Source organism: Urocitellus parryii, assembly GCF_045843805.1.
Source record: "Urocitellus parryii isolate mUroPar1 chromosome 12 unlocalized genomic scaffold, mUroPar1.hap1 SUPER_12_unloc_2, whole genome shotgun sequence".
In the NCBI taxonomy this organism is placed as follows: domain Eukaryota; kingdom Metazoa; phylum Chordata; class Mammalia; order Rodentia; family Sciuridae; genus Urocitellus; species Urocitellus parryii.
In genome coordinates, this window is record NW_027551759.1 from 344518 (window position 1) to 356517 (window position 12000).

Consider the following 12000-nt stretch of genomic DNA (forward strand, 5'->3'; position numbering starts at 1 on the left):
GGACAGACTCATGGAAGTACTTGAACTGATAAGAAGCTCCCACTCAAGCTCAGCGTTCAGTCCTGGACAGGGTAAGACCAGGCCACTTTGACATATGTTCCAAAGAGTCTACCAGACAGAATCCTCTGACTGATCCCTGACTGACCCATAGGAACTGGCTAGAAAAGCCTTCACATCCTCAATACATTCTTCACTTCAGAATACTGGACAAGCATTGATATCCATCTCTCGTTACCTTGCTCCCCAGCCAACCATTCTTCAACAAATTCAAAGGAGCAACTCATGCAAGCACACAGAAAGGGATGTTCACTACACACATCCATGTGCGAAAAAGACAACTGGTATTTCTTGTTTGGGCTATTTCAAATGAAATCCCTTCTGCATGACCTCCACAAACCAAAGGAAAATATTTGTGAAATTCCCACGTAGAAGACAAGATACACTTGCCAAGGAGGCAGTGCCAAGAATTTTGACACTCCAAATGTAGAGTGTGTGTTTAGGAGGCAGTCACAGTTTCCATGAGAGAGTCCCATGAAATCAATTAGGAAGATCCATGCTCTAGCCCTACCATGCAAGTGATGTGACTTGAAAGAGTCACTTAGTCTTAGTAACCATCATCACTAACAACTAAGTCAATGAATAAAGGTCCTCAGGTGTCAAGCTACAAAATGTGGGATGAGCATGGATGAGGATGGGTGGGAGAAGTCTCCAACTCTAACACAATTAGGGAAGGCTGTGCCTGTCCTCAAGTGGCTGGGGGGGCTTGGGATCCTGCCACAGAGGGGGATTCCAAACCTTACATCCCCTGACCCAGGCCAGAAGACCAGGTAGAGTCCAAGAATCCTGGGGTGGCCCAATGGCAATAAAGGTCAAAAGGAACTAGGGATCTGCCTGGTCCCTCAATCCCCTACTCTGAGCAGGGCTGCATGACGAGGCCAGAGGCCATCCACAGCAATCTGCCTTTACAGGAAAACAGGGACTGCAGGCTGCCTCTGGCTCACTGAATCAGGGTGGTGTTTTCATAAAGCAAGACCACTTCCTCACATTTGACCAGCAGCTCATGTGTTGACAGCACAATGACTGACTTGACTCAGGCCCTGATGAATGAAATAGAAAATTCATAGCAAACCCATCTTTAGCTCTTCCACATCATCAGGGGCTCTGATTCAATTCCGTCCAGAAAGGTGTCTGAAATGATTTCTAAACATGCTGGGGACTCACCTCTGTGTGGAACTTTTCAGGAAAAAGGGGATCAAATCTCATGAAGCAACTCTTCTCTCTTCTAGCCCATGGGCAATGCAAGGAACCTGCATGATACCAGAGGCTCATTTCTCTCTTCTCATGTCTTCTGGAAAGGATTCGTTAATGCTTCCTGCAAGGTGAAGCAGAAGCCTGCATTCCCAGCTGCACAGAAGTGTTTTAGGGCAGTGTCTCCCTTAAAACCCAAAAATAAAAAAACAGGTCATTCAACAGGCACATGGATTAGAGTACATGTTCAATGATCCCTCCTCCCTGGAGCCTTCCACATGCCCATCTTCCACATTCACAGAGCAATGCTTGGCCATTCTCAAGACCAGGAGACCATGATGCTCATCACCAGGAAGTCAATAAGGAACATGAAGAGAGCAGCATGGATTGCAGAAGGTGGCACATCAAGGATCTTCAGCTCTGCTGCTAGAACACAAGAGCTTAACTTCAGTATTGACTTTTTGCCAACTACCAAGTACGATAGCAGTGTCAAGCCCAATATGCAGATATGCAAGTAGTAGGTGACACCCCGCATCCATTCACAAAAGTGGGCAACATCTGCATCAGAACAAGGAAGTATCTTACCCTTACTCATAAAAATCATCAGAAACAAAATAAAATGGATGCAAGACTTCTCATTTCACTATTAGGTAGCTGTTGGAATTCCCTATTAAATAATACCTCCTCCAAAATAAAAAGTATCTCAGACATGTGTCAACTATTCACTGGATGACATTTTAAAAACTATGGACTTTACTTAATATTTATGTATGCTATATCCCTGCCTAAGGCTCTATGAGAAAGGAGCACATAGAATTGGATCTTTGAAAATCTCACATTTGCTGATAAATATTACTGCTGATCTCAGGCATGGCGAAGTGAAAAGTGGGACTTTGGATATTCCAAGAATGCTATGTTGTGGGATTGGTGTCCCTGATTCACACATAGCATATGGTTTCTATGAAATCCAGTGAGGGAGCAGGAGTAATGAAGCTGATTGCACAGATGACCTCAGGGAATACTGACAGATAGGCCAAATGAAAAATATGTTCCAGCTAACCATTGGTATTTGGGCTTCTGATCCCAGTCCTGTTTTTAAAAAAGGTGCAGACAGGCAGTGTTCATTAAAAACTGTCTACCATGTAAAAGTGGGTAATTTAAATGGCATCTAGTTACACATCTGATAGAATGGTCTGGCAACATATGAATTTCATTCTAACAACAACAACAACAACAAAACATAGAAAACGAGACATAAAGATAAAACCTTGTCTTCACCAGGATGCCTAAAAATAGGTTTTATTTGGCTCATGCAAATAAATATCTTTCAATAGAATTTCTGATTTCTGAATGAATCCATTCAACTTCATACTGCACAGATCACAAGGTTTTCTTTACAGAATATTCTCTTCTTCTTCTTAAAGCCTCACATAGAAAATGTCTCACAGGACATAGGAGGGGAATGACCCAAAGGATGAGAGAACGGCTGGAACCGTTCTCAAATGTGCCCATGTAGCCTAAAGTTTGAAGGCATCTAATTGTACTCTAAAACAATTATGAACCTATTTGATCCATTATTAATAAATATCACCACTTTACCACTTGAACCAAATCACAGAAAATTGGAAACAGATGATCATTTGCTTTGATACCTTTACTTCTGTTTCATTACTCAGAGTCGATCAACTCTATACTTCAAGTGACACAGATTTGTTACAGAATGCCTAAGATCCTAAGGATCTATTTTAGCTCAGCCCATGGTATTGCTTCATTATTTTATTATTTTGTAAGTAATAAAATATAACTTCATGTTGGATGATATATTCAAGCCATGAATATATCATCCAACATTGTTCTTCCCAAAATATTAGCCCAATTTCTGCGCGTGCTCACTTACTGTTTAGGAATTTTACTAATTGTCTGAAGGTTCTAGAGGACCTGTTAGACTCCTAATGGACAAACCATACAACATACTCCAGAGAACGGACGAGTGCCATAAGAAGAAAATAAGGTCAGCCTACAGCAATGGGCAGCTGCCTGCCCTCGGCTGGGAGGAGCCCTGGCCATGGCACCAGGGCTGCTGGGCAGCAGAAGCCTCCACAGCCCTGCAGGGAGCCTGGAGCACAGCTCTGCCTAACCATGCTCAGCCCTGGACAGATGCACATGAGTTCCCATCACAGGCTCGAGTGTGACAGTCCCAGGTGCATGCCTGTCATGCCAGCCACCAGGGAGGCTGAGGCAAGAGGAACGTTTGAGGTCAGCCTTGGCAACTTAGACCCCGAGGCAAAGGGGAAATACTTTTACAGGGGTCTCTGAGGGTGTAGCTCAGGTAGGTCACTTGCCTCACAGGCTCAAGGCCCTGGGTTCAATCCCCAGAACCCACGTACACACAAAAAGTGAACTTGGAATATTGTTTAAAATGATGGATCAGGTACACACAAGGACTTCAATATGACCTCTCAGAGGAGCTCAATTTGAGATCAGACTGAACAAAAGACCACCTGGACCATTGACTCAGTGTCTGAAACCCTCTGTGAGCATGGGAAGCACTGCTGGCAAGACACCAGAGGGCCAAAGCACTTGTGCCCCCTGCAGGGGTGTCTCTTGTCTACCGCCAAAGACTGTTCCCCTCCTGGGGCAGCTGAGAGCAAGCTGGGCCTTGGAGCAAGGACTAGTGCTTTAGATATAGACTATGCAAGCAAGGGGCAATGTCTTTAATAAAACTAAAATTAAAAAGTCACATTGAAAAAATTTTAAAAAGAAAATAAGGTCAAGTAGAGGAAGCCCATTTTCACAGGAAAAAATCCCCCAGTGAAAAGCATCAGAATAGATACCAAGAAAAATACCAACAAAAACAGTGTGCTCCCACTATGTATCTACTCAACATGCAAAAGTTAGAAAGCTAGATAATACAATCCTGGCCACAGGTAGAGCTATGCAGAAGAGCCACCTGGCAGTGCTTAGTCAAAGAAGTAAACATGCACACTTTGACCTAGAAATTCCACCTGTGTGTAAACCAGGCGGTGCTTAAGCAGTTTCACAAGGGGACATGCACAGGGAAATTTATCCTCAGGTTCTTATAGAGTTGTCTGTGCTTACAGGGAGTTGATGGTTGTCAAGATGCCCACAGCTGCGAAAGTCAAAAGCTAAAAAAATAATAGATGCCAACCTGGATATATTAATAATCCCGTATCTATGATCACCTTCATAAGGTAGCTTCCCAACTTCTGTGTGGAAGTGTGTTTCTCCTTGGCCCTTACACTGTTGTGGAGACCACTAGGAGTTCAGCTTTGTGCAGGATCATCTGACCTGGACTTTTTGCAAGACCTGTACAGCCCTCACACATGCTCAGATGCTACAGGACTTTTCAGACCAGTCCAGACAACAGTAGGCATCCATTCATTGTCTGCACTCTACAGATTCCTAGATGCACGACATTCATTACCATCAAATGCAGAATTTTCATCAAAAACTAATATATATATCATTCCAATCTGAATCAAGAAAATCGGAAATATCCCCAAATCCAAAGAGTGGATCCCCATTGTGATGCTACAAGTTGAAAATTCCACAGCTGACCTCATGGGATGGTTCACAGTCAAAAGACAGCTGCATGAAAAATATTACATGACCTTCCTGCTATGTGAAAAGTGGCATGTGAAGTACACATGCATGTCTTCCTCAGACATGGGTTCATTTGCAAGGCACCTTGTGCAATTGAAAATACTCCAAAAGGGGAGAAATCAGAACCATGTCTCCAAAGTATTTCAGCAGAGACCAACTCCATCTGTCTATCTATCTCTCAGTGAGTGTGTGTGCTCTTGTGTGTGTTTGTGTGTCTTTGTTTGTGTTTGTACCATCATAGCTGATACTTCATTGCCCCCATTGGAAAACTGACTCAGATAATGCCATCTGCCAAACTCCTAAAAACCAAAGTTCTTGCTGATAGAATGAAACATTCCTTCCTGTTGGTTTGGATGTGTCCTTTAGGAATCACTGCTACATTTAGTATACTCAAATCATCACAGTAGATCAGGTAACAAAAACATATATATTTTAAAATAATAATATATTAATGGAAACAACAAATACAGGATAGAGTAACAACTGTGTTACTAAACAAGGTCAAGGACAATGGCACACTATAGATTCAAACTTTGAAGAAAATAGTAATCAATGTAAATATTCCTGGGCTGCCTCAGCCCCGCCCAGGCACACAGCAGCAGAATGGTTTTGCAAGCATCCTCAGGAGGGCTGGAGCCTTCTTTCCAGGACGAGAGGGAGGTTGAGGCTCGATCCACCCATCATTCTTTTGGGAGAGGCTCCTTTTCCTCAGCACAAAGTTGGATTTTTTGTGAGGATTCTTGGCATAAAATACGTTGGCCTCTGCTGGAATCCTCAGCTCTGGGGAGAGAGGGGTGTACAAAAAGAAGGTGGCACTCAGGAGGTGCTCCCTAGGACACGCCAACATCTGAGAGCCTGTGCCAGAAAAGGCCAGAGCCACACACCTGAGAGCTCTCCAATTCAGCACCAATACCAACAAAGACAGCCTCCACAGTCCTCCCTGAGGAAGAACTAGGCAGAGCACTTCAACAGACCTAATGTCTGTTCCTACCAAAGGCTTTGGACTCCAGAATATCTCAGGTCCTCTTGCATCTGCCAAAGCACACCACTAGGGTTGGCATCTGAAATCTCCCACAAAAGGCTCCTGTGCCGAAGATTCAGTCCCCACATGAGCCATCTTCACAGGTGGGTTTGGAGGGAAGCATTGGATGGTGAGTGCTCTGATGTCAACATGAAATTCTCATTCAAGATGAATACACTACTGGGGGGTGGGAGGGACTGGAAGAAAGGTTGAGCATGGTTGGAGGAAGACCTAAACAGGGTTGTGCCCTGGGCAACAGTACCTTGTTCCTGTTGGCTCCACTGAATCCTCATTCTCCAAGTAGAGGTCCTCCCTCTCCATCTTTCTCTCTCTCCCTCTCTGCCAGCCTCGTTCTCTCTCTCCCAGTCTATGCCTTTGTGGCAAGGGCTGAGGAGCTCTCCACTGCCACACACTAGAGCTTTATGGACAGCCTCAGTGCACAACCAAAGAGAAAGCTATGAAACCCAGAGAAAAGGCCTAGGATTCCTCCTCTGAGTTATTTTCCTCAAGTATGGCCACAGTGAGGACAGGCTGACCAGCACGGATACCACGTTAGAGCCATGCTTCTGCGTTGGTGGAGCCCGCCTCCATGTGAACCAGGCTTCTGAGAATGGAGGACACATTCCAAATACTGCCCTACTGAGAACAATGGTTCCAAAGACCAGCAAAGGGACTGCTTCCCTCCAACATGGTGTATGGCCCAGTGGTGCCATGACCCCGAGTGGGGGAATACAACAGCCGCTTCTCCTTCCTCTGAACATGTGTTTCCTGTCGCCCTCCTCTAACCTAGAGCCTGTTCTCCATCCCTTCTGGGTTGGATGTGGAGATCTCTGCTATGAATTTCTTAGGCTACCAAGGCCCCAGACAGACTTCCTCTTCCATAGACACTACTAACCTAACAGTAGGTTCAGATAGGAGACAAGTGATCCTAGAACTCATAGGGATGGTGGTCTTCAGGGTACATAGGCTGGGATAATGGCTGCTGTGGTGTTTGGCTCACAAAAACCAACCAACCAACCAACAAAAAAGCGCTGGCATTATTATCAGATGAGCTCTGTGGCTAAGTGCTCAGGAAGCCCTCATCTGACTTTAGTTAGGGATCACAACCTGGCTATTGTGATCACTCCTTGCCTAGTGGACTCAGGTGCGTAAGACCATGGAATTTATGCAAAAACAGATGATTCAGGCTGTCTCCCAGGCTGTGTTTTCTTCCCAATTTCATCCTGTTACTGCTTGCTAGAATCCTGGCAATGCTCTGCCCAGGCAGTGGTTTTTTTGGTCACACAGAAGGCTTTCAATAGTACTGCTTCAGTCCACAAAATGCCAGTTCCCTCTTTAGCCCATGCATTCCCATGTTCCTTTGAAACCACTCCTATCCCAGACCATGAAAACATACTGCTCCTGGAGAGAGGCTTTCTTCCTCACTCCTCAAAGATGTCAGCTTTGGATGCCTGTTCATGTCCAGGGGAGGGCACCTGGTGGGGAGCCGCAATATCCACTGGGGTATACTATTGGACCTCAAGACCTTCCACCAGCAGAAGTGCAGTTGGCTTTGTGCACGAACCCAACACACCTGTTGGAGTGTTCTTGGGGGTCAGAGACTACTCTTTGTTGCTAAGAGTTGACCTGAGTCCACATCCTGACCCTTGCTCTCTGCTATCTGATTGTCTCACTTACTCTGACGGCGAGAGATGATTTGGCCCAGCTCATAATCCTCTGGATTCTCCTCAGTAAGGAAGTGTAGGTCGAGGGCGCTGCGGATGACAACAGGAGCCCTATCCTGGCAGGTCACCTGGAGCAGCATGGGAGACAGGCCTTCAGGAAATGGGCCTTGAAGTGACTACTCAAGGACAGTGGGCAGGGGCATTCTGGAGGCACCTCCACTCTAAATACAAGTGCAACACCCATGACCCTACTACCTGAGGCTGACCTCCTGCTCATCGTGTGGGCTCTTCCCACAGGCTACTAGCCCAATCCTTGTACATAGGACTTCCTGGGCCTGCCATTGCTCTTTGTGGAGCTGCACTCCTCTCGGAGTGAAAGGACCCCACTACCTGCATACAGATGCAATCTCATCCCACAAGTTGGGAGGAATGGGACAATAGCCTCCAAGATCCCAGGTATGCCCGAGGATGCAGGCGGCATTGGGAATGGCCTAGGCACGAAACCTAGAGGCTTTGGTCTGGATTGCCAGGGCCAAAAACAGACCCAGGAACATGACCACACACAGGAGTGCTGAAAGATAGCCACGAGAGCTCCTGGCCTCCAGAGGCTCAGTGCTGGCTGGGATGTAGGAGGGCACCTCATCCGGCAAGGGTGGTCATTGGGTTACCTGGACATTTAGTGTGCTTGCTCCACATCCATATCGACTCTGCAGAGAGACTCTCTCAGCTCCTTGTTCAAGGAACATGGAGAACCTCACACTGCTGTCCTCCTCCATAGACGTCAGCATCCCATACAAGGGAACCTGCAACCTAGTTCCTGTCCTATTCTCATCTGTCACCCATACCTGTCCCTGCCCTTCTGGACTGCATGCTGCCACCTGACACACAGACTCCCTCAGACATGGCAGTGGACAAGCTGCTGCACTCGCTCATCTCAGCTCCAGCCCTTCACACTGACCTCTCCCTTCTTGATTCCCATCTATCCTCCTGATCATCCAGAAGCTCCAAATTCAAGAGGGCATGAGTAGTCCATGGTATTGGACCAGTGTCTGCTCCCCACCCAGGTGTAAGCACCACGGGACACCCCTGCTCCCAGGCTTACCAGAACACTCTTGGCCATCTCTGGACTTTGTGTTTCTAAGTGGACACGAATTAAGCAGGTGTCTCCCACCTGCTTGTGGGAAAGTGGCCTGGAGGACTTGCAGGTTGATTCTGAGAACTGTGGGGGATGGAACATCAGCAAACCCAGAAACACAAAGCCACCCCAGACTGTCAGTTGGCTCTATGGGCTTCCAGCAAATATGTCCAGGTGCTGAGGCTTCTTATTTCCTCAGGTCGGAGTGGAATGGCAGCACATGCACAGCTTGAATAAGGTAGGTGTTTACCTCCTTTCCCTTGACCTGGGGGCGTTTCCTCACGATGAAATATTGTACTCCCAGATTCATGGACAGACACACGAGTGAGTGGTCAGAGACCTTGATTTCTGCAGAGCGAAGTGGAGAGAATTGTTAGGTGGCACTCAAGGATTATACCACAAAACACCCACAACCCCTGAGAGTCTCCGCCAGGCCCATCACACTTTGGTATTTTGGGGCCAAGGCCCACTTTCTCTTGGCTGTCAGTTATCCTGAGCCCACTGTGGATCATGTCTCCCCACTGTCTGATTGTCCTACTTACTCTCATCCTCAGACATCATATACAGCAGCTCAAAGTTGTCCACATCCTCATGCTGCAACAAATTTTGGTCCAAGGCCCTGCGGATGAGGCTTGTCACCGTCTCCTGAAAGGTCACCTGGATCAGGGTGGGACAAATGTCATCAGAGAATGGCTTTTAGAAGAGCTGCCCAGAAGACTGTGGTCAAACATTCAGGAGAAATCTCAGCTACATATACAAGGGCACAATCTTGTTATCCTGCTACCTGAGTGTGTCCTCCATATACCACCTGGGTTCTTGCAATGTGCTACTAGAACAATCCTGGTACAAATATCTGCCTGTACCTGCCATCTCCCCTCCCCCTGGGGAGCCACATTCCACTCATGTCAAAGGACCAAACTGCCTATGCACAGACACACTCTCATCTCACTGAGATGAGAGCAATGGGCCAGGGATCTGCGCACCAAGTGTGATCTGGGATGCAGGCTGCCTTTGTGGGTGGAAGAGGCAGATGCACTGAAAATTTGGGTCCTGACTGCCACGACACAAAACAGACTCAGATACAAGAGTGTGCACTTGAGTGCTTCATGATAGCTTTGAGAGGCCCTGGCCTCTGGAAGCTCGGTGCGGGTCTGGTTGTAATGATGTACTTGACTCAGCACTGGCAGTCACTGAACATGTCTCCTCTGCAGCTGGACACCTGCAGCATTAGCGTGTCTACTGCACATCCATAGAAATTCTGCCAAGAACCCCTTTAGCTCCGTATTTACATACATGCAAAGCCTAACATTCCGAAGCTTTGGCATGACCCCCCAGGTGATCCCGACCCCAAATTCCTACACCTAGTCATGCTAAGGAGGTTCTCTTCCCTGCCACCAGGAACACATCCCCTCCTACACATGTGACAAGTCACTGCCACCTCCTCTGCTCCAACTTCACTCATTGAGAATACCAAGTTCTAGGCACTGCAGCCTGCACCCTGGACATATCTCTGCCTTCATCTGTCCACAGCACTTCCGTCTGCACTTCTGGCCTGCAAAACCCACAATACACAGGCCCACTCACCACGGAAGCTGGGCATGCTGATGCTCTCCCTCCTCAGGTCAAGCCCTTAAGACGGACCTCTCTCTTCTTTATTTCCCACCATAGCCCTGGGGTTGGCTGTGTCTCCTGCCTTCCACTGTGTGGACACCCAGGAGGCAGCCCTGCTGTCGGGCTTACCGGGATGCGCTTTGTCTCCCTCAGGCTCTGTCCCTCTAGGAGGACGTGAACAACGCGGCTGTCTTCCACCTGCTCGCTGGAGTGAAGCAGTGAGGAGCTGCTACTGGTGACTTTTCTCATGCAGCACTCATTGCTTTGGGTGGCCTGGGGCAATGATCCTGCAGCCACTGCAGAGCTGCTGCTCACAGCTGCTGGGGTCCTGGATGCCACTGCCACAGAAGGTTCCAAGAACTGTGGGGGATGACAACATCAGCAAAGCCCAGCAACTGCACCCCACCCAGCCTGGCAGTTGGCTCTGTGGGCATTCTACAACATCCATCCAGAACCTGAGGTTCTTGTCCCCTTGGAGGATGTGGAGTGGCACCAGGAGTAAAGACTGAAGAAGGTGGCTGTTTACCTCCTTTGGTTTGACCTTCAACGACTTGCTGGCATCTGTTTCTCCAAGAAGAAAGTCGTAATGCACTCCTCCAATCAGGCCGTGATAGACTTTCGCATCAGCAGGGACCCTCAGCTCTGGAAAGGCAGGGGCAGAGGCGTGGTAGGTGACACTCAAGGAATACACTACCCAACATCCCCCACAACTGAGAGCCTCTGCCAGCTCAGGTCTCACACACAGACCTGAGAGCCCCCGAATCCAGCTTCTGTTCCACCAAAGACTCCCCACTGATTAATCCCTGAGGACCCTCTATGCACAGGAGGTCCACTACAGGAACACCTTTCAAGGAAATAGCCCCTTGTACCCCAGTACCTCTTAGTTCACGTTGGACCCATCAAAGAGAAACAGCTAGACTTTGTATCTGGATTGGTCCCCAAAGACTCATGTGTTGAAGGTTTTCTCCCCACTGCAGCAATGATCACAGGTGGGTTTGGGGAAAAGCACTTGATGGTGGGTGCCTCCACCTTGACAGTGGACTCATCTACTCATACAGGGCTACACTAATTGGAGGGGTATGGTTTGGAGGTGTGTTGAGGTACTTAGGTACTCACCCCGGTCCGCCTGGCTCTCAGGCTCTGCCTGGCTTGATCTGCCATCTTCAACCTGGGCCAGCAGGTGGTGTGCTTGGTGCTCCAGGTTAAAGCCACTCAGGAGGAGCCACATGTACGGCAGCAGCTGCTGCAGACTCAGAGAGCCTGGAGGCTGATGGGAAGCCTCGGAGTAGAAGTTCACCCAGGTCCCCAGGAAGGAAGATGAGGCACTGTGGGGAGGCAGGTGTGGAGTCAGCAAAACCCTGGCCTTGCCTTCGCCACGGCCTCCAGAGCAAACCTCTGACCCTACCCTCCTGAACCGTCCCTGGTTCTGAACACACCAGTCCACCTCAGGCAAGACACAGTGGCTGTACAGGCAGGGTCAGGACAGGTCGCTACAGGCAAAGAATCTTCAACGAAGGAGCGCTAGATCCATGGTTTGACCAGCTCTCCCCTCCTCTGGGCAGGCCTGACACTCTTCTTCCTCTTGGCTACATGCTCTCCAACCTGGAATGCACCTTCTGGGAGTGTCTGTCCTCCTGCCCACTCTTCTCGGGGCTCAAGAGACACCTCCTCCCCTGGCGTGGGCTGCAATGCTACCT

General features: G+C 48.2%; 1 protein-coding gene across 1 annotated transcript; it reads right to left on the minus strand.

The window, feature by feature from the left end:
* Nucleotides 1–10452: 10452 nt before the first annotated feature.
* On the minus strand, nt 10453–11531 carry LOC144251265 (uncharacterized). The gene is made up of 4 exons (XM_077794286.1): nt 11420–11531; nt 10830–10945; nt 10489–10663; nt 10453–10457 (listed from the first exon to the last, which is right to left on the minus strand). Exons 1-4 carry the CDS (start codon nt 11529–11531, stop codon nt 10453–10455), a joined length of 408 nt encoding a protein of 135 aa, XP_077650412.1.
* Nucleotides 11532–12000: the final 469 nt, after the last annotated feature.